At 40.7% G+C, this 25,907-nt stretch overlaps 2 protein-coding genes, 1 long non-coding RNA gene and 1 other non-coding gene across 4 annotated transcripts in view; 1 reads left to right on the forward strand and 3 right to left on the reverse strand.

The window, feature by feature from the left end:
* ift172 (intraflagellar transport 172) overlaps positions 1 to 12,856 on the reverse strand; it is a gene marked incomplete in the record, with an annotated part of 47,420 nt that extends 34,564 nt beyond the window's left edge. Inside the window, 15 exon segments of the mRNA XM_062436844.1 lie at positions 2,463 to 2,575; positions 4,462 to 4,547; positions 6,133 to 6,236; positions 6,349 to 6,402; positions 7,116 to 7,277; positions 7,801 to 7,896; positions 8,153 to 8,276; positions 8,384 to 8,598; positions 9,057 to 9,144; positions 9,324 to 9,403; positions 10,322 to 10,387; positions 10,610 to 10,649; positions 10,750 to 10,862; positions 10,947 to 11,090; positions 12,726 to 12,856. Coding sequence (XP_062292828.1) covers positions 2,463 to 2,575; positions 4,462 to 4,547; positions 6,133 to 6,236; positions 6,349 to 6,402; positions 7,116 to 7,277; positions 7,801 to 7,896; positions 8,153 to 8,276; positions 8,384 to 8,598; positions 9,057 to 9,144; positions 9,324 to 9,403; positions 10,322 to 10,387; positions 10,610 to 10,649; positions 10,750 to 10,862; positions 10,947 to 11,090; positions 12,726 to 12,764 — 1,524 coding nt within the window.
* Positions 12,857 to 13,317: 461 nt separating this feature from the next.
* Positions 13,318 to 13,389, reverse strand: trnaa-ugc (transfer RNA alanine (anticodon UGC)). The gene has a single exon. It is a non-coding gene; the product is annotated as a tRNA-Ala (tRNA).
* A 1,748-nt stretch (positions 13,390 to 15,137) lies between these two features.
* Positions 15,138 to 17,218, reverse strand: LOC133997284 (uncharacterized). Its single transcript, XR_009927288.1, has 2 exons — positions 17,178 to 17,218; positions 15,138 to 15,946 (listed from the first exon to the last, which is right to left on the reverse strand). It is a non-coding gene; the product is annotated as an uncharacterized LOC133997284 (long non-coding RNA).
* cad (carbamoyl-phosphate synthetase 2, aspartate transcarbamylase, and dihydroorotase) overlaps positions 15,910 to 25,907 on the forward strand; it is a 41,273-nt gene continuing 31,275 nt past the window's right edge. The window contains 8 exon segments of the mRNA XM_062436799.1: positions 15,910 to 16,047; positions 17,743 to 17,882; positions 18,901 to 19,030; positions 19,362 to 19,504; positions 19,610 to 19,751; positions 21,271 to 21,442; positions 24,857 to 25,042; positions 25,717 to 25,826. Coding sequence (XP_062292783.1) covers positions 15,957 to 16,047; positions 17,743 to 17,882; positions 18,901 to 19,030; positions 19,362 to 19,504; positions 19,610 to 19,751; positions 21,271 to 21,442; positions 24,857 to 25,042; positions 25,717 to 25,826 — 1,114 coding nt within the window. The 5' untranslated portion in view covers positions 15,910 to 15,956.

Raw genomic sequence — 25,907 nt, forward strand, 5'->3', positions numbered from 1 at the left:
CGGAGGAAGGACGGAATGAGGGAAATAAAAAATTCCTCTTTTCATCCCTCCCTACTCCTTTCCTTCCTTCCTTACTTCCTTCCTTCCTTCCTTCATTCCTTTCCTTCCTTTCCTTCTTTCCTTGACTTGAGGACAACAGTAGGGTTAAACCTTTCTCATCCTCAGAGGTCTTTCGGTGTTCTTACATAAATTTTTTTCGCAAGTTAATTTTGTACATGCTTAATAAAATAATTACACAGTTGTACCTAAAATAACCTGAAGATGTCATTATGTGTCATAGAAAGTCTAACCGGAGTAAAAAGTTCAACACCACTGACAGATTCCCAATTACCAGAGTTCTCTGAGTCTTTGCCCCCGAGCTTCAACATCAAACTGTGTCGTTACCCGAGGCAACGACTGACAACATCTCCCACACACAGCTTCTCAAAAACACCTACAACTGGAGCATCTATGCACCTTTTCTACATGTTTTATTCCTGTACTGAGGTGCATTATGATGTGTTTCTCTATTTAAATCAAAGAGGCATTGGACCTGACAACTTTCACATATTTTTTCTTCATTAGTATAAAACAATAAGTGGATGTTGATGTTTGGAAGGTATTTTTGTAGATATTTAACCCTCCTGTTGTCCTTGAGTGAAGGAAGGAAGGGAGGAAGAAGGAAGGAAAGGAGGAAGGAAGGAAGGAAGGAAGGAAGGAAGGAAGGAAAGGAGGGAGGGAAGAAAGGAAGGGAGGAAGAAGGAAGGAAGGAAGGTAGGAAGAAGGAAGGAAAGGAGGGAGGAAGGAAGGGAGGAAGGAAGGAGGAAACAGGAAGGAAAGGAGGAAGGAAGGAAGGAAGGAAGGAAAGGAGGGAGGAAGGAAGGGAGCAAAGAAAAAAGGAAGAGAGGAAGGAAAGAAGGATGGAGGAAAGAAGGAAGGAAGGAAGGTAGGAGGGAGGGAGGAAAGAAGGAAGGAAGGAGGGAGGGAGAAAGGAAAAGAGGAAGGGAGGAAGGAAGGAAAGAAGGACAGACGAAAGAAGGAAGGGAGGAAGGTAGGGGGAGGACAGAAACAGAAGGAGGGAGGGAGGGAGGAAGGAAGGAAGGAAAGAAGGACAGAAGAAAGAAGGAAGGGAGGGAGGAAAGGAAGGAGGGAGGGAGGAAGGAAGGAAGGAGGGAGGGAGGAAGGAAGGACAGAAGGAAGGAAGAAAGGGGGATGGAGGGAGGAAAGAGAGAGGAAGGAAAGAAGGAACAGTCAAAACAGACGGGGTCAATTTGACCCGGGAGGACGAAACGAAGGTTAATCATAAACCAAAGTAATGGACAAATTAAAATGTCGACCTGATGGTGGCACCAGATGAAAAGCCTGATAACTGTCCAATGGGGGTCATGAAAGTCTCAAGTGAAGGGTTTAACAAACTCAGCAGGATCAGAGATTTCCTTCTGGACCAAAGCAGTGACCTCATCAACCAACATTGCATTTGGTATTTGTTGTTTTTATTTATTTGCTGTGTTTGATGTCTATGTTTTACTGCTGGCTGTGAATCAAATTGCCCCCCCCCAGCGATAATGGTAATACAAAAAAAGAATATACGTGATTATCTTCCTTGTATGTGCCACAAAAACAAAGTCCAGACATTAATCATTTGGACAGTTTTTTCTGTCCCAGCTTGGCACTTCATTGCCAACCCCTAAAATTAGAGCACTATGTGTTAAAAGCTCTTTACCTCCTGCACAGCTTTTTCAGTATTAATGTAAACCTACTCAGATTCAAGCTGAGCCTTTCCATCATTAATGTCCATAACTTTTAGATATACTTAGTGTCTGGATTGTATGTAACACGAAGGCCTTGTGCATGACTTTCGATTTCTTTTGATTACAATATGCTCAGGCCTTTCACTGAAAACTGTACACTGGTCCATTTGGATGTGACCCCAGAGCAATGGTTCATAACCTCAGGGTCTGACCTCTCTAAAGGGTCACAAGATAAACCAAAGGGGTCAAGAGACAATTAACCTCAAGTGAAGCTAAAAAAAATGTATGATACACAAAATCATATTTATTTATATTTGCTCTTTTTCCTTTATCAGGTAATTTTATCTCTTCAAGCCTCTGAAATGTATTCAAATAAACCAAAAATTCTTCATTGTAAAGGGTCACAAACCAAAAAGGTCGGGAACTACAGTCCTAGAGCACATAAATCAAATTTGATGGTCAATTATAATAAAGAGATGTTTTAAACGTATGCTGCCTCTGTGGTCAATAACATATAAATCTATTCTGACCATCATACCACCTGGAGGACCAACATACAGTAGCTCATGTTTCAGTTAATGGACGTAGCTGTAACTCTATACCTACTCTATAACCAGGGTATATTTCTCTGCTTTACTAATCACCATCTCTCCTATCATTGTCCCTCCAGGCCTCTCTGCCATTGTTTCCCCTCTCTCAGTCCCTCGGGGGTTTCAAAGGTTTCATTCTCACCCGCAGCTTCTTGTCCCTGAACAGCAGTTTGCGGCCGGTCTCGTTGAGCTCCAGCCAGTCGATCTTGGAGTCGTGACTGATGGTTCCCAGATTGTAGCCTCCAGCCAAGTCCACTGATGGGAGGAAAAGAAGTGACTGATTAACTGACTGTTAGTGTGCCACTGTATCGGGCCAAAATCATCGGCCATTTATTCAAGATTAGATATCAGCCGGTAACTTTTAATTATTTAACCCTCCTGTTGTCCTCGAGTCAAGGAAGGAAGGGAGGAAGAAGGAAGGAAGGGAAGGAGGAAGGAAGGATGGAAGGGAGGAAGGAAGAAGGAAGGAAAGGAGGGAGGAAGGAAAGGAAGGAAGGAAGGACGGACAGAGGAAAGAAGGAAGGGAGGAAGCAAAGGAAGGACGGAGGAAAGAAGGAAGGAAGGTATGAGGGAGGGAGGGAGGGGGGAAGAAGGAAGGAGGGAGGGAGGGAGAAAGGAGGGAGGAAGGAAAGGAAGAAAGGACGGAGGAAAGAAGGAAGGAAAGAGAGAAGGAGGGAGGGAGGGAGGAAAGAAGGAAGGGAGGAAGGAAAGGGAAGGGAAGGAAGGAAAGAAGGACAGAGGAAAGAAGGAAGGGAGGAAGGAAAGAGAGAACGTGGGAGGGAGGAAGGAAGGACAGAAGGAAGGAAGAAAGGAGGACGGTGGAAGGAAAGAAAGGAGGAAAGAAAGAGAGAAGGAGGGAGGGAAAAAGGACAGACGGAAGGTAGGAAAGAAGGAACAGTCAAAATAGACGGGGTCAATTTGACCCGGGAGGACGACACAAAGGTTAAAAGTTTTAATTATTTCACTGTGTTTTCTTACCCGTGCTTCTGTAAAGCGTCTTTGAGTATCAAAAAAGCGCTATACAAATAAAATGTATTATTATTATTATTATTATCATCATTATTATTATTATTTAATTATCTATGATTGAATCAGAGTGGGCAGAGTCTCTACTTACCTGTACTGGGATCAACATATTATAAATCTGCTGATGTACGAGACCTGTATCATCTTTTTAATTAAAATGGAATATGGCTGAGTCAGCGTGGTCCTCTTAATGAAAACATACAATTTAATTGATTATATATATATTCCAATTATTGAAGTTGTAGACAATAAAGAGTTCAGTAATCACAGGCAAAGGCTAGACTACAGAGAAAACTAGTCTGGCCTCTTTCCTGTGTGAAGAAGAAGAAGTGATAAACTGAACGATGTATTGAAAGAAAACATAATTATGGCGACGTCATCGCTATGCTCCAGAGTTCAGACTAACAAAAGCTGCAGATTGGAGCAGTTCTCCAATCAAAGTGATTATTTCAGACGTGTCACAACCCCGCAGGGCGAAACGAGCGAATTAAATCTGCAAGACTCGACAAAAGCTGTTGATTAAAATGAATGAGTCATTGTTAGCTGGTCAGGTTCATACCGGCTGGAAATACACAGTCACAGCCACAGCAATGTAAAGCATATATGAGGTAGTTAATGGGATGGACTCAGTAAAACCAGTGGTACAGGCCTTTAACAATTCATGACAGTAGAGCTACAACTAACAATTATTTTCATTATTGATTGATCTTCCTAATTATTTTCTCAGTTAATTATTTAATGTATTGGAAAATAATGAATAATGCTCCAAAACCAAATGTGATGATCATTAAATTGTGTGTTTATCCTTAAAAACAGTCAATTTACCATCATACAGGACAAAGAAAAGCAGCAAATGTTTGATATTTTTCTGATCAACTAATCAATTATTCAACCAATCACTCCAGCTGTATAGAAGAGTGCTATTATTGAACTAGGAGCATCACAAATTACTACCAAAATGACAAAGAAAAACTCAATTTTCACAGAAATTCCACCACAAAAAATATAAGAAATCATCATTTTCAGTTTAATAGGAAAATATAACATTTATATCTGTTTATCCAAACACCTCAGTGACCCCAAACTCACTCACACACACACACACACATCCTTACCCACAGCGATGGTCTTTATGTCAATCAGATAGGCAAGCTTTTTATTGTCCTCCACTCCTCTCTGCTTCCTCTCATTTAGTCGGACACTGAACACACACAAACACACTTTTATTAGACCATTAAAAACATCAGTTAATTGATTACAAACATGTTAAAATATTTAAAAAATCCATCTTCAGCTCAGCTCGGCATCACCGGCGGCCTCAGCTGTTATTCATCACACTACAAATCCCAGGTTACCCCCCCCCCCCCCCCCCCCCCCCCCCCCCCCCTCCGATCATGATGATGTCATGCCAGAGGCGAGCAGCAGTCAGAGAGTCTCTAACAGCCGTGGGCCATTAGCAGGTTTTGACACGTTTGACAGGTCTGAATACATTAAAATGAGTGCTGACTATCAGGCTGAATACATCAACAGCTGATCTCCAATTAATTCACTTCCTCCTCAGTGATTCTGCAGCCTCACCGTTACTGTAATGATGATTTCTGCACGGCTCAACACTGCCATCTAATGGACACATATGGAATTACACCGTCTGTGCAGGAGGACGGTGGTTCAAGATTTGAACTAAAGAAGCATATTTTATTGTATTTTATTGTATTTTCTGCTTGTTTCACACCTTTTACATCTGGTTTTACTTCATCACATTTCCTATTTAGTTGTTTTATTATTTTATTTTCTTCTTATCTTTCTGTTTTCCTTTTAATACTCCACCTCACATTTATTTTACAGTGACTTTATTTTATTATTCCCTTTATTATAGTTTAGTAATCTTTATAACTTTTTATTTAATTTGGGTATTCTTCTTTTTTACATTTTTATCCTACCTCTGGTTTTCCTCACTGTAGATTCATCAGTTATAATTGCATTTCCTTTTTTTTTTGGTCTTATTTGTTTGCACTTTGTGTTAGATTACCACAAATGAAAAGTGCTATACAAATAAAGTCTGATTGATTAATAGATGATGAATTCATTTGTTATTTTTATGTCAGGTTCATTTAAAAAATACATGATTATGACTTTCTGTTTCATGAATGTTTTAAAACATTTGAGCATTTTTGTATTTCTAATGTTTTAATTAAAGGAATTATCTTTATCTCACACAATCCCTGCAGCCTCGTGGTTAAAGGCTCCTGTACACGGTGCAGTTTTGGGCTCTCTGTGGTAAAGTTGAGCAACTGTGAGAGAAAATCTGGCAAAATCTTTGCTGTCAATCCAAAACAATGATCCTCATTCAACCACGACTGATTTAGAGTTTTGATAACCAAAGACAGCCTGAGGTGAAAGTCTGACAGTGTCATACATTTAATTAAATTGAAGTTGAAATTCTCCTTTCACTGTTTCACTTTTTCACCCAAATTTGGAATACAAGCTGATAAAATCTGTTTTTTTACACGTGTGACATTCAACAAAGCAACCAGTCAAGTACATCAGTAACACTTATATGTTCCTCAGAACCAGGCGGACCTGTTTAGGGCGGGTCTATGTACAATTTAACCCTTAAACAGCTGACGTGCACCAGATATTTTTAATTATTTGTGGAAATGTTTTACAAAGGTGCAAATGAGATAACTTAAAAAAGTAAATAAAAAGAATAATTAACATCTCCTTTTCCACTCCTGCCTGTTTAAGGGTTGAAACAAGGTGTGCTTGTTTTGTGTCACTGGGCCTACCTGATGAGGTGGGGGTTCATGAACTCTGTCCTGACTGATCCCAGGATCTCGTTGTTGCTGTACTCCACCAGGCTCAGCTCTCCAGCGTTAAATATCATGCACACCTGAAACACACAAGCCATCACAAGTCCTGAGATCAAACCTCCCCGACAGCAGCGGTGGTCACGCTCTAAATGATCGAAAGTAAAGATAGTAGATGTGTTTGTGTGTACTTACTGATTCATTCTCAAAGAAGAACTTTTCATTCCCTCCGGAGCCGGGCCACGGCACCTGAAAGAGAGGAAGCAGAACAATCAGCTCTGTACTGGATCAACGTGCTGGTATTTATATGTTAATGTGTGTTGTATAAATCTTAGTGTGATAGAGACTATTTAATACTGCTGTATGTAAATAATAATAATAATAACTTCATTCATATTGCACCTTTCATACAATAAATGCAGCAAAATTACAAACACCAAACCAGAAAAGGGCCTAAAGGAGAATAAAGCAAGGTTAAAACAAAGAAAAACAGAAAGAAAAAGAAACATTAATGTAATATAAGATGGAAAATAAAAATAGCACATATTTTTAAAATAGTAAAAGTAGCTAAAAAACCCCAGAATAAATACAATACATAAAATTAAGTTAAAAAAACAACATTTTAAAAGAAGTTTGAAGAAGCTAATAAAAGGTTAAAGTGAAGAGGTAAGATTTTAGCTTTCTTTTAAAGATAAATAAACATTAATGAGCTGCTTCCCTGATATCTGAAGGTAGTTTGTTCTGTAGTTTTGGGGCGTAATTGATCATCGCTGCTGGAAACCTCTAATAAATCAGCAGCAGATGAGTAAAGTTTAATAGCAGTAGTCTATATAAAGGCAGACTGTTCATGCTTTGGGCATCACATGAAATCACACCCATCTGCATTGAATTAAGTTGGAGGCAGATATTTCAAAACAGATCATTTTTATTGATTTAAGCGAACACATCCTTTAAAGTCGTACCTCGCTCAGTTTATTGGTCATCAGGTCTCCCAGCAGAAGCGTGTCAGAGGTGTGAGCCACCAGGAAGCGATCCTTGCCCATGATTTTAACCTCCTCGATCTCGTAGCCGTAGTAGGACTTCAGGACGACCCGCGTCCCCGTGGAGAGGTTCCTCACTATCACCTACAGGAGGAGGAAGAGGAGGAGGAAGAGGAGGACAATTATCAGTATTTCATTTTGGTTTAGAGGTGTTGTGATGAATTCTGTGAAATCCTGCATGAGCCGAATTTTAATTGTTTAAATGCACACAGCAAATATACGCTACTGAATTTAACATAACTATCAGCTGTCAATCAAAACCCAGCAGACACATCAAATCAAGTTCTATTAGAGTGTAATTACTGCTTGTCCACTGTCTCATTAGTAGGGCAGGTTGCAGGTTGAATTTCTTTTACTGGATTTACAGTTGAACACCTGCACAACTGTTTCCAGAAGCTTAATTTGTGTTTAACCTTTCTTAGTAATTAAACTGAGACAATACAGTCTTTTTATATTTGCATTATTAGTCGTTCTTGAGCGATCAACTGGGCTGTTTTCACTTTCATATCATCTGTTAATTGACAAGAAGAAGAGATTAAAGCAAGGGCTTAAACTGCTTATTAGTTCCTCTGCTCTGTGTGATGAAATGTTTTGCCTCGGTCTCTACCTGGCTCAGGCCGACGTAGGTCATCTCAAACTTGTTCTTATAGATGGTTCTCCGCAGGCAGCAATCGAACAGCTCCACCCCTCCACACAAAGTCCCCTGTCAAACACACACATATTTAGATAAAATTAATATACAACACAATATTCATTCTTTACTGATTTGTGTATTATGTTAGATTTTAATCATAAAAGCAGCAAAGGAAATCGATCTTAGTGGCTGCATAAAGATTCAGTATTTACATGCAATAACACTAAAATCATGTTGCTTAAGAAGCCAGAAAAAGCTTTCTCCATGCATTTGCATTGGTTTTTAAATGACACTCGATATTAAAATAAGGTGATAAAGTATTTACGGCACAGAGGCGTGATCCGTCTTTCTTCCAGGCCAAGCTGGTGATGGTGTAGAGGTTGGGGATCTCTTTAGGTTTGGCTTCATCCCACACTCCTCTCCTCGGAGCCCAGTTAAACACCCGCAACCTGCAACACACATCAGGAGGATATAAGATATATAACCTGCTGAACGAATGATCTGAGATACTAGAAACCACTTAATCAGAGTTTATTTAAGAACACATCACTCTCACCGGTCGTAGCTGCCGAACACCACCGACTGCCCGCTGGGGCTGGTGGAGGCCACCGTGAACTCCCTCTCCGTCTGGTCTCGGGTGTAGTCGAAGGTCTGCAGGATGGGACCCTCTCTGCCGTACGCCACCACCTTCTTGTCACAGCCTCCCACCACGATGCTGTTCGCTCCCCAGGCCAGAGCGTAGGGGGGGCACGGGTGCGTCAGCAGCTTACCCTGCGTCCCAGTGGCACAGATGTACAAAAAAATAAAATATACAACAATCTACATGATGATAATGATTCCAGATCCTTCCCCACTTCAATTTTGATTAGAAATTGTTGATAGGTTTGTTAATAAATTGGTTACATTTTTGGCAATCCTGACTTTCTTGTGATGTAAAGGAGAAACATTAAGATTGCTAAATACAGTGTTGTTGTTCTGCTATTAAAAAATCCCAATAAAAGTGTATTTTATATTTTTGACTCTGTGTAAATCGATAATATTCTAATTATTCTAATTTGCTCTATGTGTATTAATTTTCCCCTTTTCTCTGTCACCCTTTTAGAAATGGTCAGCAGTGTAAATATGTTGTTGTTTTCAGAGGGTCGTACCACCAAGATAAAAAAAACACATATGGTTTCAATAATATTCTATTCAGTACATGATAGTAGAGTTTAAGAGTGTGTTGGTACCTGAGACTCCCCCGAGCCTTCATCATCGAAGAAGTAACGAACGACCGTCCCGTCAGCATGACCGGACAGGATGCCTTTACCTGAAACACTGAAAAACACACAAGCACATAAAACTGACCACTGAATAGAACAGAAGAGTTTACTGTTATTGTGCAGATATATATATATATATATATATGTATACAACCACATTTCTGCTGCACTGCCTGGTTGGAGCTCAAATAGAAAGAGGCTTAAAAAAGTAAAAATGAAATGTTATGTATTTACTTGGATGTCAGTGAGACGACACAGGACTCGGTGCCGTAGATGGTCGACGACTTGTTTGTCTGAGTGTTGGCGAGGCGAACCTGTGAAAAGAATCAGAGTCAGACACTTTAAACATACAAAAATGTCTTCATCATTCATCTTAAAACGGCTTTTTAAGGCTGATATTTTTGCACTAAGGCAGGTGGCAGTTTTTGCAACTTTTCACTACAATTAAAAAAACATATGCAACATAACAGGTCTCTGTACACAGGTCTCTACTTCTTTAACCTTCGTGTCGTCCTCCCGGGTCAAATTGACCCTGTCTGTTTTGACTGTTCCTTCTGTCCTTCCTTCCTTCCTTCCTTCCTTCCTTCCTTCCTTCCTTCCTTCCTTTCCTTTCCCTCCTCCCTCCCTCCTACCTTCCTTCCTGCCTTCTTTCCTTCCTCCCTTCCTTCCTTCTTTCCTCCCTCCCTCCTTCTCTCTTTCTTTCCTCCCCCTACCTTCCTTCATTTCCTTTCTTCCTCCCTCCCTCCCTCCTTCTCTCTTTCTTTCCTCCCCCTACCTTCCTCCCTTCCTTCTTTCCTCTGTCCTTCTTTCTTTCCTTCCTTCCTCTTTTTCTCCCTCCCTCCCTCCCTCCTTCCTTCTTTCCTCTGTCCTTCCTTCCTTCCTTTCCTTCCTCCCTCCCTTCTTTCCTTTCCTCCCTTCCTTTCTTCCTCCCTTCCTTCCTTCCTCCCTCCTTTCCTTCCTTCTTCCTCCCTTCCTTCCTTGACTCGAGGACAACAGAAGGGGTTAAATAAAGGATTAAAGAAAAATAAAGGCAACTAATGAATTTCACTCAGAAGTCTTAACAAGGTGAAAAAATAAAACCTTTGACACAGTAATGAGACCACAGGGAACTAAGCACACTATTACTACACCTTCAAGCACTGCTGCTGACACTTCTGTAACACTACCAATGTGCACATTAATATGAGGTTTTGGGGTTACAGATGAGTGGTGTGAGCATGTTTTTGACGTACCTTTCCATCAACTAACCCATACACAAAAGCATGCTCTGCAGGCCAAAGCAGACACGTCACAGCACTCTGAGAGACAAAAGGACGAGATCATTAATGACAGAAAGCTGGAAAATCTAACTTTCTACCAAGAAAGAAAATGCTTCTCTGAGAATTAAACACCATTAAAGTCAGATTTCTAAGTAGGCAAGATGTCCCAAAACATAACATTAGATCACATGACAGTACCACAATAAACTGTAAAACCTATACAAAGTCTTTTTAAGCATTCACTGTCAACACTGTACTTACTGTCTGGACAAATTTGTTGCATATGGCTTTCTTGTCCCCCCTAAAAAATCAAATAAAAATAAAACACTGGTTGGTTTCATCGACACAAAGAGAAAAATGAAATGTAAATGTGGAAACTGAAACCAGCAGAAGGACGTTACCACTCCTCTCCGATTCTGTAGACGAAGATGATGTTGTCAGACTGGCCGATGGCGATCTTGGTGGAATCCGGTGAGAACACCATGTCATTAACGACGTAGCTCTGTTTCCCATACTGTCGAAACATCACATCAGAGTATTAATATAATACATAAACATAAATTATACTTAGTGTCCACTTTCTGTCTCTCTGTCCCACCTTGGAGTCCAGAGGTTTGGTGGAGAACTTGTCTCTCCTCTCTCCCTGCTCATCGTAGAGCAGCACCACTCGGTCCACAGTGCAAACAGCAAACTTGGTGTTGTTGGGTGCCCAGGTCATGCACGTCACTTTGGCAGCACCCTCCTACAAAAGACAGAGGAAACCAACAGTCACAAGTGATACCTTAGAGCAGTGGTGTCAAACATGCGGCCTGCGGGCCAGGACCGGCCCGCTGAGGGTTGCAATCAGGCCCACTTTCCCTCCTTTGTTATTTTCCTTCCTTCCATCTGCCCTTCCTACCTTCCTTTTTTCTTTCTTCTTTCTTTCCTTCCTTCAATATGTCCTTCCTTCCATCTGTCCTTCCTCCCTTTCTTCTTTCTGTTCTTCCTTCCTCCCTTCTTTTCTCCCTTCCTTTCTTCCTTCTGTCCTTCCGTCCTTCCTTACTACCTTCCTTTTTTCCTTTCTTCGTTCCCTCCTTCCTTTCTTCCTTCCTTCTGTCCTTCCTTCCTACCTTCCTTTTTCCTTTATTCCTTCCTCCCTGTCTTCCTTCTGTCCTCCCTTCCATCTTTCCTTCCTCCCTTTCTTCCTTCCTTACTACCTTCCTTTTTTCCTTTCTTTGTTCCCTCATTCCTTTCTTCCTTCCATCTGTCCTTCCTCCCTTTCTTCCTTCTGTCCTTCCTTCCACCTGTCCTTCCTTCCTACCTTCCCTTTTTCCTTTATTCCTTCCTCCCTGTCTTCCTTCTGTTCTTCCTTCCATCTGTCCTTCCTCCCTACCTTCCTTCCTTTTTCCTTTCTTCGTTCCTTCCCTTCTTCTGTCTGTCTTTCTTTCCTTCCCTTCTTATTTCCTTCCTTCCCTCCATTTTTTTAATGATCCATCCAATGATACATGAGATCAAATAGGTCTGTATGTGGCCCTTGAATGAAGATGAGTTTGACCCCCCTGCCTTAGAGCAATGGATCCCAATTAATCAAAGGGATCCCAAAATGATAGGACATGTTTTTGGTTTGCTTTGTGTCTTGTGTATTATTGTATTTTAAAAGTTATATTTAAGTCTTCTTTCTGGATCTGCATTGACAGAAGATTAATCAGCAACTATTTGAATATTTGAAGAATAGTTTCAGTCATTTTTTAAGCAGAAAATGAAAAAATAAGCTGGTTTAAGCTTCTCAGATGTGATTATTATTTATTGCTTTTCTTCATCAAACATGAGTAGACTGAATATCTTTGAGTCTGGGGCTGTCAGTCAGACACAACTGTGGGGAACTTGTTCACTATTTTCTGACAGTTTATGGAGAAAACCTTTAACTGCTGAATCAAAGACAGTAATCTGTAACTAAACTGGTAGATAATATAACATGTGAGGAAGGATCCTATGTAAACTTTGCTTTATTTTAAGTAGTAACAGCCTAGGAAAGGTTATAAATCACTGTTGCTCAATAGTGTCTGAGATTAGCTGATTACCGCCATACATCCTGTTATATTCTGTAATAACAGGAGCTTGCACAAAACACCACGGCAGACTTTAACTATGTGATGTAGCTCATAGTTAAACAATAGCTGCACAAACTTGTTTATTTTATGATGAATTTGCAACGTTAATCTTGTGTTTCCAACTAAATAACACACTATAATAACTAGCAAGCAAACTAAGGTAACTGTTAATATCTATACTTAAAACACATTAATGATGGCTCATTAAAACCAATAAAATGATGAAGTAAAGAGAGAAAATACACATTTATCAGTTTAGCACAAAGCTAAGCTGTCATTGAACTCACCTGCGGGGTTAAAAGTGTCTTTAGATGCTTCAGTTGCATGTTTGGAAGTATTTAGGAAGTTCTCTGTGCGAGGAAGAATTGTTTTAGTGCTTATATAAAAAGGTAAAAATCTAAATTATGGTCATTTTGTCGAGTAGCTCCCGCGGCTAGCAGGAAAGACATAAACACAACGATGGTCTCCTTAGTTACCAACACGTGGTTTCCTTGGTTACTAATACGTCATCTCCTTGGTTACCAGCGCGGGTGCGTTCAAAGCGCTGGGAAATATCAGTAGCGTTGTCAAATCAGTTTTTGCTATTTTTTTTATTCGATAAATGTATTTTAGTCACAAATAAAAAACATATTAGAGTACGAAAAGCTATTTTAAGTAAATGTCAAGTGTACAGGCTGCTTTTGAGTGTACGTAACATGCCATTTTCCTCCAAAGTCGCCACATTAAGTTTGTTAACGTTGCTACATAATAGGTGACTGACAAACATACAATGATATGTTATACTTCCGGCCTTTTTACAGTATGTAGGAGGATAATTTATAGTTTTGGGTGATTTTATAGCCTAGATTTAATCTTCATACAGTATAGTAGGAAAAGTTGTGGAGATGCCGGGGATTGAACCCGGGGCCTCATACATGCAAAGCATGCGCTCTACCACTGAGCTACATCCCCACTCATACTCCCTCTTCCCGAAAGAGGACTATTTATTCATAGGGCTTATCTGTTTTGATGATAATGTTGTATTGTAAATCATAGGACAGTGTCATCATTTTTCAATATTGTTTTCAAGAGTGTCTCCAAACAACAATCAGGAACACAAACTAACAACGAAATCTGTTTTTCTTGATGTAATCATTCCTCCTGTTCATACTGACCATTACAAGATCCCTTCATAATGAACTTACAATTGAAGTGAAATTGAAATGAGTCCTCCTTCTGTGCAAAAAAAAAGGATTTAAAAGTTGATCTGAAGCTAATATGAAGCTTCAGTCGTCCAAATAAGTCAAATCAAGACATTTATGTTTCAACGTTACAGTGTTTTTAGTACCAAAGTCTTTTTGTTACTATACTTCCAGCACAGCTCAACAGGGAAACACTAAGAGGGAATCTGATGCTAAAAAGACTGTAAATGTGTCAGATATCACTTGATATGACTAACTCAGACTGCTGAAGCTCAATAGAAGCTGATCATCTACTTTTAAATGACACACTGTGGATTTTGTCCTCCATCACTTTACATTGAAAGCACATTTGAAGGTTTTAATAGTCAGTATGAACAGGAGGAATGATTACAGAGAGGAAAGATACCTGACTACTGGTTTGACACACACTGGAAAAATTGTGAACCTGTCCTTTATGAAGAGACTAGTTTGAATTGTAATCAGGATTTTTAATGTTAACTAAATTGAAGTGGATACTTTAACATTTAGTTTATGTTGTCTGAGTCAGTATGACGACAAATCATAGTTATGTAGATTTCTCTCATTAATGTGTAGATTTGACAGTGTTGTTTATTCTCAAGTCAATATAACACAGTATGAGCTAACCTACTTCTTGGCTGGTTACACTCTTGAACTTGTTTATATCTTGGGTTTTTCTTGCCTCTGGGATTAGCTGGAAATATCTTTACTTAAATTTAATTGTTTTAGCAGCTGTGTGAATCACGATGAGCTACCTGTACGAGCTGGATGTCCTTGTTTGAAGTTATTGATTGACCATATGGGATCCTCATATGACTGCACGTGTTTCTAAGAAGGGGTAGCAGTTTGTGGAAGTGTCCTAGTTTCTGGAGAGAGATAAAACTGTCTGGTTTGTGTTTGCAATCCTTAAAGAAAAGCTGCTTTCTCTCCAAAAATACAAGATAAATGTATGTGTTTTCGTATTTGGACATTTGTATAATTGTTATTGATTGTGTGATGGATTGTAGATGGATTGTCTCCAACAGCGTCAGCATGTAACAGTGATTCTGTGACTGCAGACACTAAACAGAGTGTCATATCACTATCTTTCTGAGCTGCTGTAGCGGTGAATTTTCACCACTGTCGGATCAATACAGATTATCTTATTCCTGTTATTTTTTTAAACACAGAATATAAACTTATATAAAATGAACCACGGTAATAAATGCTCTTACATTTATTTGTCAATTTAAAAAAAACAAAGGGTATTATACTATAATAATAAGCCAGTGTATGTAAATAGTACCTTTTAGTACTCTTTTGATACTTTTTGATGATAATACTTGGGTATTTTTACTTAAATAGCATTCTGAATTTAGGACTTTTACTTAAATAAAGGATAACTGGAGGAAAAGGTACAACCTAATGTCATGATAGAAAATGCCACATTTTGATATGAATATAACTGCAAACTGAGCAACCAGCAGTATAAATAACACACTTTAATAAAGTCACAGTAACTTCATTTAAATGGCTTTTATTTAGTTAGATTAGTATTATACGGAAACACTGTGTGTGTAGTTGCGTCAAACTTCCTGGTGTTACAGTGTGTTTGGTAACCCATCACATTTAGTGACATGTAATGAAGTGTTTTTATTTTTTTTAAATTTTGCACCTGATCATTTAAGAGCCGCGTGCATTAAGTCATTCTGCTGAGCTCTGCAGGTCACTAATCTGATTGGTCACCAAATACAGCATAACACATGTATCTACGTTTTTGTTTTTTTTCCTAGGATGGTAAAGTCATGACCCGCCCTACTCTACCTCTGATTGGCTTAGCCTGACGACTTTGCGTGACTCTAACCAATCATACTCCTCTTATCTAAATCGAACCAATCAGTGCAATGAGGGTGACGCATAATAACCAATCAGAGGCAGATGAGGGCGGGGCTATTCCTTCACCATCCTAGAAAACTTAATATTTGGCCCGGTTCATGCTGCAGGCCAACTTCCACACTGCTGGCAGCGTGTGTGGAGCACTTTCTTCCATCCTCCCGTCCGTTTTACCGGTAAATTACCTAACTTAACCCAATTTTTGCCCTTTTTTTGGGTTCCCCCTCCTTAACACTGGACACACTAAGCCGAGGATAAAGCTGCGGTCAGCCAGGTGGGTCACATCTGGAGTTTTGATCCGCATCTTCTGCTTCCTTGCACGGCGTGAGTTTCACGTGTTCACCCGCCACCGGCCGGATCTCATCCACCAGCTCTGCAACCATCCACCGATCCTCTCCCGGTTAACAGCTGGTGAAGTTTAGTCAGCATCAGCTCATCTGAGGAGAGATGGAAAAGATGGCATCCTTGATTTTGGAGGACGGGACGACATTTAAAGGCCGCCTTTTTGGTGCAGATGTGTCCGTGGCAGGAGAAGTTGGTGAGTGTAATAGCTGAACTTTAAAGTCACACCCTGCCTGCACCCTCCCCACCCCCCCCAAAAAAAGAAGGTCATCATGTTATCCCTCCAGTTGCATGCAGCTCCCCTCTCTGTGCACAATGCTGTGTGTATATGCATGTTGTCAGTTTTAACATTTCATCTGCTGAAAGGAGGAAAAGTTTCTCTGAGCTCATTCAAAAAAAAAAATCAAGGTTTTTAAGAGGTGGGGCTATGAACAGGATTCATGACGTCACCAGCAGTGTGGGAGCCAATCATGGTGCAGTATTCAGCTTGGTGTAAAGTGTCATGTGGAAACTTTGAATGAATGTTGAATATTGCAAATTTGTTGTAATCCACAGTAAATAAAGCTTGACAAGAACAAAGGAAAAAAATCTCATCAATTATCTAATGACCCCTTTTAATGAATCCTGCGACTCCTTGTGGAGGCCCTGACCCCCAGGTTGTGAACCATGGCTCTATTTCACCATGCCGAAAGTACAACATGTAGTATACATACAGTGAAGTGTGGTATATCTCAAGTATAATCTAGTATGCCTAAAGTACCAAATGTACCACATGTACTTTGCCTATAATGAATTGTAGTATGCTTAAAATACCAAATGTAGTATGCTTAAAGTACCAAATGTAGTATGCTTAAACTACCAAATGTAGTATGCTTAAAGTACCAAATGTAGAGCACATGTCAGGTGTTGCCCTCCTTTTAGATCTCACATCAGACAGCACATCATCCTGCTTGTTATCTCACTTCATCACCTTGTCACTTCTCGTGTATTTACGGGCGGATTCAGTGACAAACTTCTTTTTTTTTTTAGCATTTTCTCTAACAGGGAATTTTATTGTTGACTTAACTAAAACGGTCAATACCACACTGTAAAATTCCTGCAATCAATTTTTCACTGAATGGGTTAATAAAATCAGAACGTGCAGCATAACCAGTTACATGTATGTCATATTAATGTAGTGAAGCAGTGTTTTCCTCTGAGGTAGAAGTATACAGTATTTGTTAAGGGCTTTGGGGGCTTTTGTAGGTTGTTTAAGGGTATAATGAGTTAGAATAGTAACATAATTACACATTCTTCTATTCTAAACAGTAAATAATAACTCCATACCTTTCCTAATGGTAAAGTCTGTGTTGGCCGATGAATGTGTAGATAGGTAGAAGGTACCACAGGTTGGACTATGTTGTAATAAGTGTAGCTGATTGCACTCTAAATAAAAGATTACGCAATAATGAATCATCCAAGGTTGTGTTATCTTCTACCAGACTTGTGTGCTTGTGCTGCCGTGCAACGAAAGCATGAAAGTGATTGATTTTCCAGCAGAGATCGGCATGCAACCACACTACAAACCATGGCTTTAAATAACTAAGAAACAGCTGAATCGATACTTGTATAGCAAATAAAAATAGTAGCATTATGTCACTGTCTAAATTTGAGTGTCTGATTGATTAATAGTCTTTTTAGTACCACTTAAATGCAACTGCTGATAGCTTATGAATGAAATCGACATGACTGTGTAAGTTTTTACTATCTGCATTTAAATGTATATAAATATGAATATTAGTATATTTGTGGTTTAAATGCAGCAACTCTGAGCCCAAGCCAAATGTCCATAAAGGCATAATGAAGTATATCGTGTTATATCATGTATTGATGAGTATTTTTGTGTGCTCAGTGTTCCAGACAGGCATGGTCGGTTACCCCGAAGCTCTCACTGACCCATCGTACCGCTGCCAGCTGCTGACACTCACATACCCTCTGATTGGTAACTATGGTATCCCGAAGGACGAAGAGGGAGAGTTTGGACTGAGCAAGGTGAAGAGTTACATATAGATACATCGTTATCTGTGAAAATACAAGGTCTCTGTAATTTACAAGCATTTGGAGGTGTTTAGAAAAGGGAGGAAACTGGGTCTTACATTTTATCTGGGATCATTTAAGTTCTTCTTTGTGGTGGGAAAAGGCTTTACTACAATAAAATGTACATGGTTTTAGAAAGGTTTCACTAAAAAGATGGAAGGAAGGAAGGAAAGAAAGAAAGAAGGAAGGACAGAAAGAAAGAAGGAAGGACAGACAACAGGAAGGAAGGAAGGAAAAAAAGAAAGAAATTAACAAAGGAAAAGAAGCCAGGAAGGACAGGGAAGGAAGGAAGGAAAAGAAGACCGTGAGGAAAGATGGAAGAAAGGGAGGGAGGAAAGACAGATGGAAGAAAGGAAAAAAGGAAGGAAGGAACGACAGGCAAATGGAAAGAAGGAAGGAAGGAACAACAGGCAAATGGAAGGAAGGGAGGAAAATATGACAAGAAGGAAGGAAGGAAAGAAAGATAGAAGGAAGGACAGACGAACCCAAGAAAAAAGAAAAGAAGACAGGAAAGAGAGATGGAAGAAAGGGAGGGAGGAAGGAAGAAAGGGAGGAAAGACAGATGGAATAAAGGAAAGAAGGAAGAAAGGAAAGAAGGAAGGAAGGAAGGAACAACAGGCAAATGGAAGGAAGGGAGGAAAATATGACAAGAAGGAAGGACAGACGAACCAATGAAAGGAAAAGAAGACAGGAAGGAAAGTGGGCTGGATCGGACCCCTCGGCGGGCCGGTTCTGGCCCTCGGGCCGCATGTTTGACATCCCTGACCTAAGAAAACATTAGGACTACCATAAACTTTTAATTTGAAGACCAAACAGATTAAGAGACCTGAGAAAAATCAAAAAGAAAAACAGATATTTAAGTAGTTTCGGTGTAAAGAACAAACAGACTAAAACAGTTACCTGACCAGTACTAGAGTAATAAGAGTTATATCATATAAGTGATGCATAGTGACATGTTTTTTCTCTCGCTCAGTGGTTCGAATCGTCTAAGATCCACGCTGCAGCTCTGATCATCGGAGAGCTGTCGGAGAATCCAAGTCACTGGAGTTCAGTCAAGCCGCTGGACCACTGGCTCAAAGAGCAAGGTGTTCCTGGATTACAAGGTGAGAAAAAGTCAAGATTTAAGAAGATTATTTAGTTTTAATGCCGCAAATATTTCTAATCAGAGGGAACGCTTTTGCTGAGTGCCTCAAGTTTTTCTGCTCTATGTGCCTCAAGAGTTTTATTTGAGCGCTCTGAACACCTAAATTTGGAAAAACTTGATCAGGCCCCAAATGTAGCCTTATACTTGAAATGTTACAGATATTAAAGTTTATGTTTGGATCATAAATAGCAGAAAAAAGGTTGCTAAATTTAAAAAAATATAGCATTTGACTATTTGACAGACCATTGAGAACATTGAGCTTGTTTCACCTCGTCTTCCATTGGCTTCAGGCATCGACACTCGCCGTCTGACCAAAAAGATCAGAGAGAAAGGCACCATGCTGGGGAAGCTGGTGATGGACGGGACTCCAGAGGACAGCGTTCCCTTCTTCAACCCTGACAAGAGGAACCTGGTCCAGGAAGTCTCCATGAAGGTAACGTAACACCTGCTCAAGTCTAGATAGAGTAGTTCAATGGCAAAGGTGTCTGAGACCTTTTAGTGTCTGAAACCTGAAACCTCTCCTTTTTATTGTCTCTAGGAACCCAAAGTGTTCAATCCCAACGGTAGTCTTCGGATCACAGTGATGGACTGCGGCATTAAATACAATCAGATCCGCTGCCTGGCTGAGAGAGGGGCTCGTGTTACCGTTGTACCCTGGGATCATCCATTGGACAGCACAGGTGGGCAACACACACTGATACTGCTGCTAATAAAGGACTGGAGTTTGGTTTGTTTAACCCTCCTGTTGTCCTCGAGTCAACGGAGGAAGGGAGGGAGAAGAAAGGAGGGCGGGAGAGAGGAAGGGAGGAAGAAGGAAGGAAAGTAGGGGGGAAGGGAGGGAGGAAGGAAGGAAAGGAGGTAGGGAAGGATTGAAGGGAGGAAGAAGGAAGGAAATAAGGGAGGAAGGGAGGAAGAAGGAAGGAAAGGAGGGAGGGAGGAAGGAAGGAAAGGAGGGAGGAAGGAAGGAAGGGAAGAAGGAAGGAAAGGAGGGAAGGAAGGATGGAGGAAGGTAGGATGGAGGGAGGGAGGGAGGAATGGGGGGAGGGAGGGAGGGAGGGAGACAGGAAAAGAGGAAGGAAAGGAAGGGAGGAGGGAAGGAAAGAAGGAACAGTCAAAACAGACCGGGTCAATTTGACCCGCGAGGACGACACAAAGGTTAATGTAGTCTTAAATATAAATGAAGGCAGGGGGAATAATTGTAGTGACCGTTGTGTTTGACCACAGCAACTCTACAGTTTGTTTGGTCCGGTCTGAATGACGGGTGAGTTGGTAAATGTGTTGTTTTCCTCTTGGTTTGGTTTGTTTAACTATTCAAACAAACCAAAGTGTATCACTAGAATAAAGGTGAGAACATTCACTCCTCTCATAGATTAGTTAGGAGAAGCTCTTCTAGTCAAATAACAAGGATGGGAGTATATCTCCTATTAGTTGGGTTCAGATCTGGATAGGATCACGTTCCTATGTCCTCAAGTCTTAGTTTGGGACTAAACTGAGTCCACTTCTTCAAGGAGTCTTGGTTTGGTCTACTACTAAGTACGATTGCTGCGTTCAAACCTGCCTGAACTAATGGTACCAAATGGGGAAACCAATTAGAATCTGATTGAACCGGACTAAACTCCCTTTCAACACCCTTAATTTCATTTATTGACAGTGGTGAAACATTTAAATACATACAAACACAACATGTCTTTGACTTTGTAAGGGTTAGAAAAGTTAAGTCCTCAACTTATTATGATTCATGTCCCTGGTGTTAACATAGACCACCAACATTTACCACCATGAAGACAGGCATTGATTATGTGACATTAAGGCATCTGTAGGAGGAGTTGTTTTGATCTACAACTAAGAATGATTGCTATGTTCAGACCTGCCTGAACTATTGGTACCAAAGGGGGGAAAATGAATGAGTCTGATTGATAGTTGTTATTCAGACTTGTAAACAAAGGGAACCGCTGTAGACCAAACTGTAACTGAGATGTTCGACAGATAGGAGGCCTGAGTTTAAATGTGTTGACATATGTTCACTTCTCAACTCTTAAGAATCACAGACTGGATCATAAGAACATTTGCTGATATCTTGTCCTGTAACTATTATGGCACCAGTATCAGAAATATCAAAAACTCCCACTGTAACTGGACTGAGCTGATAGAGGTGATACATTGATATAATAAGGCTTTTGGTTTATTTGTCTTTTCCAGACTTTGACGGTTTGTTCATCAGTAACGGCCCCGGTGACCCTCAGCTCTGCCAGGCCACCATCAACAACGTGAGGAAGGTAGTCTGCGTGGATCGACCAAAGCCGGTTTTCGGCATCTGCCTCGGACACCAGCTGCTGTCTTTAGTCATCGGAGCGAAGACCTACAAGATGAAGTCAGTTCCTCACACTCCTCGACTCTTATTGACATCAAATCACACAAGAAAAAAGATAAATTTACTGTAAATTCACAACTTTTAACACTCGTGAGGTTTTATGAAATCACAGTTTTCGCCAAACACTACTGTAAACATTCCTAGATGACAATTTATTGGTAAACCTTGAATCTCACTAACATTGCAGATTGATTGATTGATTGATTGATGATTGACCAGGCTTGATTGATTGTGGATTTTTGGGGCCTGATACCAATAGTAGGGATTCAAAAATGTTTTTATATCAGCCGATAATCATATATACACAGAATATTTACATTAACACACTTCTTTTTTTTTTGCAGTGATTCTTCAAATTTAGTTATCAAACAGTTTAACACTAAACTCTAATCACTGAAACATTACAACTACACTGGGAATTTAATAATTATAAATAAATATAGATAAGAAAACTGAAAAATAAACATATGTACATGTATATTAAATTTGAATTAAGAAAAACAATGAAATATATATAAAATGATGCCTCTATAGCATATTGGACACAGGTGGGGAGTTCCGGTCCCCTGCAATGATGCCAACGCGGAAGTAACTTAAAACTGCATTCTATCAAAAGGCCACCAGGGGGCGACCGTTTTGGTGTCAAAAGGACTTCCGTCTCTATACAAGTCAATGGAGAATTCACCAACTTCTCACTTGATTTCTAACCTCAGTAAACGTTTTCAAAATGTGTTTATGGTCTCAATCGCTAGTTTAAAGCCTTCTTCAATGCAGTATGATGTTCATTTGGGACATTTTGGCCTCCCTGATTTTATATGTGACGATAAAGCAGGGTATGCATTAGGGCATGGCTACGTCGTGATTGACAGGTTGATTGGTTCACAGGTTCAGGAGGGCGCCTCATGCTCCTCCTGATGCCCATATAAGTAGAATCCCTGTTTTTATTTTTTAACTGGCATGCACCTGAAATTTTCAAGGTGGCGCTGCTCAGATCCGATACTATTGGCCTCCGAGCAGCAGTCCACAAACCAATGGGTGACATCATGGATGTTACGTCCATTTCTTATATACAGTCTATGATTGGACAATATATTTGCCGATATATCGATAATATCGTCTTGCCGATATATCTGTCTGGCTCCAGAGCAGAGCATCAAATTTGACTTTGTATCATATGACAGGAATGCACTGATGTCTGGAGCTCTATCTGTCTCTTGCCAAGCTTACAGAGGACTTTCTGCAATCGAAATGTGTCCTCGCTGACCTGAGCACACACTCAAATCCACACACTTTCTTTGGGAGAACTGTGATGTGAAATGTGTCTTTTTGCTGTTCTCAGCAGTCTGGGCTGTGTGTGCTGTAACGTTGGACTGAGCAAGCTTGTTATGAATAAGACTGAACAAACACTCCAGGCTCCTCACTGCTGAACTCCACGGTCACATCTGTGGGATTAGGGAGTGTGTTTTTCCCCCTCTGAGACGTCACTGCTGGCTGCTTTATCAGGCTCGCTGTGAGGGTCATCCTGGACGTCCAGTGTTCCCAGAACCATGCAGGAATGTTGTTAGCATCACAACAGAAAACAGGAATGTAGGATTGCAGGGACATTTTAAATCCCTGATAGTTCACAGCAGACTGCAGGTGTATCAGTGTTTACCCCTGATAGACATTTAGTCTTCACGTGGACAGAAAGTGTGAAACCTGTCTGTATGTGGGCTACCCAGATTATAATAACACAAAAGTATCACAATATTTTTGACCAAATACCCCAATATCGATATCACAACAATATTGTAGGGATGACTTTCACTGCTTTCACAAAATATTTACACAATGTGATTCTTGATAAATAGTAAATCATCAGTATTGTGGATATAATGATAAAGTGAGTAAAAGCTAAATAATATAACAGCTAGAACAATCTGGTAAGTTCAGAAAATTACATCATCAATCAATCAATCAATCTTTATTTGTATAGAGCCAAATCACAACAAAGTCATCTCAAGGCACTTTACACATAGAGCAGGTCTAAACCGGTTTTAATTTTATAGAGACCCAACATTCCCACATGAGCAAGCACTTGGTGAGTGGCAAGAAAAAAAATCCCTTTTTAACAGGAAGAAACCTCAGAACCAGAACCAGGCTTAAAGTGTGCTCATTTTACTGTAATACAGCCTTTAAAACCAGGAAAAGACTCTTATGCCACATCACGAAATTACAATATGCCAAACTAGTCAGTCAGTTAAACCTCGGGAGGGCAGCATAATGATAAAGTGGGTAAAAGGCAAATAAAAGAACAACTAGAACACAGGGGGAAAAAAAACCCTCCTTTCCTTCCTTCCTCCCTTCCTTCTTCCTTCCTCCCTCCTTTCCTTCCTTCTTCCTTCCTTCCTCCCTCCCTCATTTCCTTCCTTCTTCCTCCCTTCAATCCTTCCTTCCTCCCTCCTTTCCTTCCTTCCTTCCTCCATTCCTTCCCTCCTTCATCCATTCCTTCCTTCATTCCTTCCTTCCTTCTTCCTTCCTCCCTCCCTCCTTTCCTTCCTTCTTCCTCCCTTCAATCCTTCCTTCCTCCCTCCTTTCCTTCCTTCATTCCTTCCCTCCTTCATCCATTCCTTCCTTCATTCCTTCCTTCTTCCTTCCTCCCTCCCTCCTTTCCTTCCTTCTTCCTCCCTTCAATTCTTCCTTCCTCCCTCCTTTCCTTCCTTCCTTCATCCATTCCTTCATCCATTCCTTCCTTCATTCCTTCCTTCTTCCTTCCTCCCTCCCTCATTTCCTTCCTTCTTCCTCCCTTCAATTCTTCCTTCCTCCCTCCTTTCCTTCCTTCCTTCATCCATTCCTTCCTTCATTCCTTCCTTCTTCTTTCCTCCCTCCTTTCCTTCCTTCTTCCTTCCTCCCTCCCTCCTTTCCTTCCTTCTTCCTCCCTTCCTCCCTCATTTCCTTCCTTCTTCCTCCCTTCAATTCTTCCTTCCTCCCTCCTTTCCTTCCTTCCTTCCTCCATTCCTTCCCTCCTTCATCCATTCCTTCATTCCTTCCTTCCCACCCTCCTTTCCTTCCTTCCTCCCTCCCTTCCCCCCTACTTTCGCTATATCACGATATTACGATATCTGAATTCTAAGACGATGTCTATCAAATATGAGGATATGATATCGATATATTGCCCAGCCCTGTCTTTACATGGCAAAATGGTTGTTTGTCGACATCCAGTGAGGCTGAATGTCATTTATTGCACTTTTTTTTTTTTTTTTTTTTGCGTTTGGTACTCAAATTAAAATCAAATGTCTATCATGTATTTCATAGATTTTTTTATTTTCTATGTGTTACATTGCAGCATTTCTTTAAAGCACTTTTCATACATTGCAAAAATGTGACTAATTGATGTTATTAATACATTTAATTTAATTCTCTTTCGTCTCTCAGGTACGGTAACCGGGGTCACAACCAGCCGTGCATCCATAAAGGAACAGACCGCTGCTTCATAACCAGTCAGAATCACGGGTTCGCCGTCGACCCCGACACGTTGCCTAGCGACTGGGACGTCCTGTTCACCAACGCCAACGACCACACCAACGAGGGCATCGTACACAACACAAAACCCCTGTTCAGGTAACGGGAGCAGAGAGTGCACACATCTTCATTCTGATGTTAATTAACCCTCCTGTTGTCCTCGAGTCAAGGAAGGAAGGAAGGGAGGGAGGAAAGGAGGGAGGAAGGTAAGGAAGGAAAGGAGGAATGGAAGGAAAGGAGGGAGGAAGGAAGGAAGGAAGGAAGGAAAGGAGGGAGGGAGGAAGAAGGAAGGAAAGGAGGAAGGAAGGAAGGGAGGGAGAAGAAAGAAAAAAGGAGGGAGGGAGGGAGGAAGAAGGAAGCAAGGGAGGAGGAAGGAACGGAGGAAGAAGGAAGGAAAGGAGGGAGGGAGGGAGGAAGAAGGAAGGAAAGGAGGGAGGGAGGAAGGGCGGAAGAAAGAAGGACAGGAGGGAGGAAGGAAGGAAAGGAGGAAGAAGGAAGGGAGGGAAGGAGGGAGGGAGGGACAAAGGAAAAGAGGTACGGAGGAAAGAAGGACAGGAAAGATGGAAGGAAGGAGGGAGGAAGGTAGGACAGAGGGAGGAAAAAAGGAAGGAAAGGAGGCTAGAAGGAAAGAAAAGGAAGGAGGGAGGACAGACGGAAGGAAGGAAAGAAGGAACAGTCAAAACAGACGGGGTCAATTTGACCCGGGAGGACGACACAAAGGTTAAACGGGTGATTTAAAATCTGTGTGATCTTTTTTTATTTTTATTATCTAGTGTTCAGTTCCACCCGGAGCACATGGCCGGTCCCACTGATCTGGTCGGTCTGTTTGACGTCTTCCTCGACACCGTCAGAGACCACAAAGAGGGCAAAGCTACCAAATCTGGTAACGAGGAATTTTTTAAGCACATTTCATTTCTCTGACGTTTAACTTTATATGTAACAAAGCAGCTGATAATAGAAGTTT

Source organism: Scomber scombrus, chromosome 17, assembly GCF_963691925.1.
Source record: "Scomber scombrus chromosome 17, fScoSco1.1, whole genome shotgun sequence".
Lineage (NCBI taxonomy): Eukaryota > Metazoa > Chordata > Actinopteri > Scombriformes > Scombridae > Scomber > Scomber scombrus.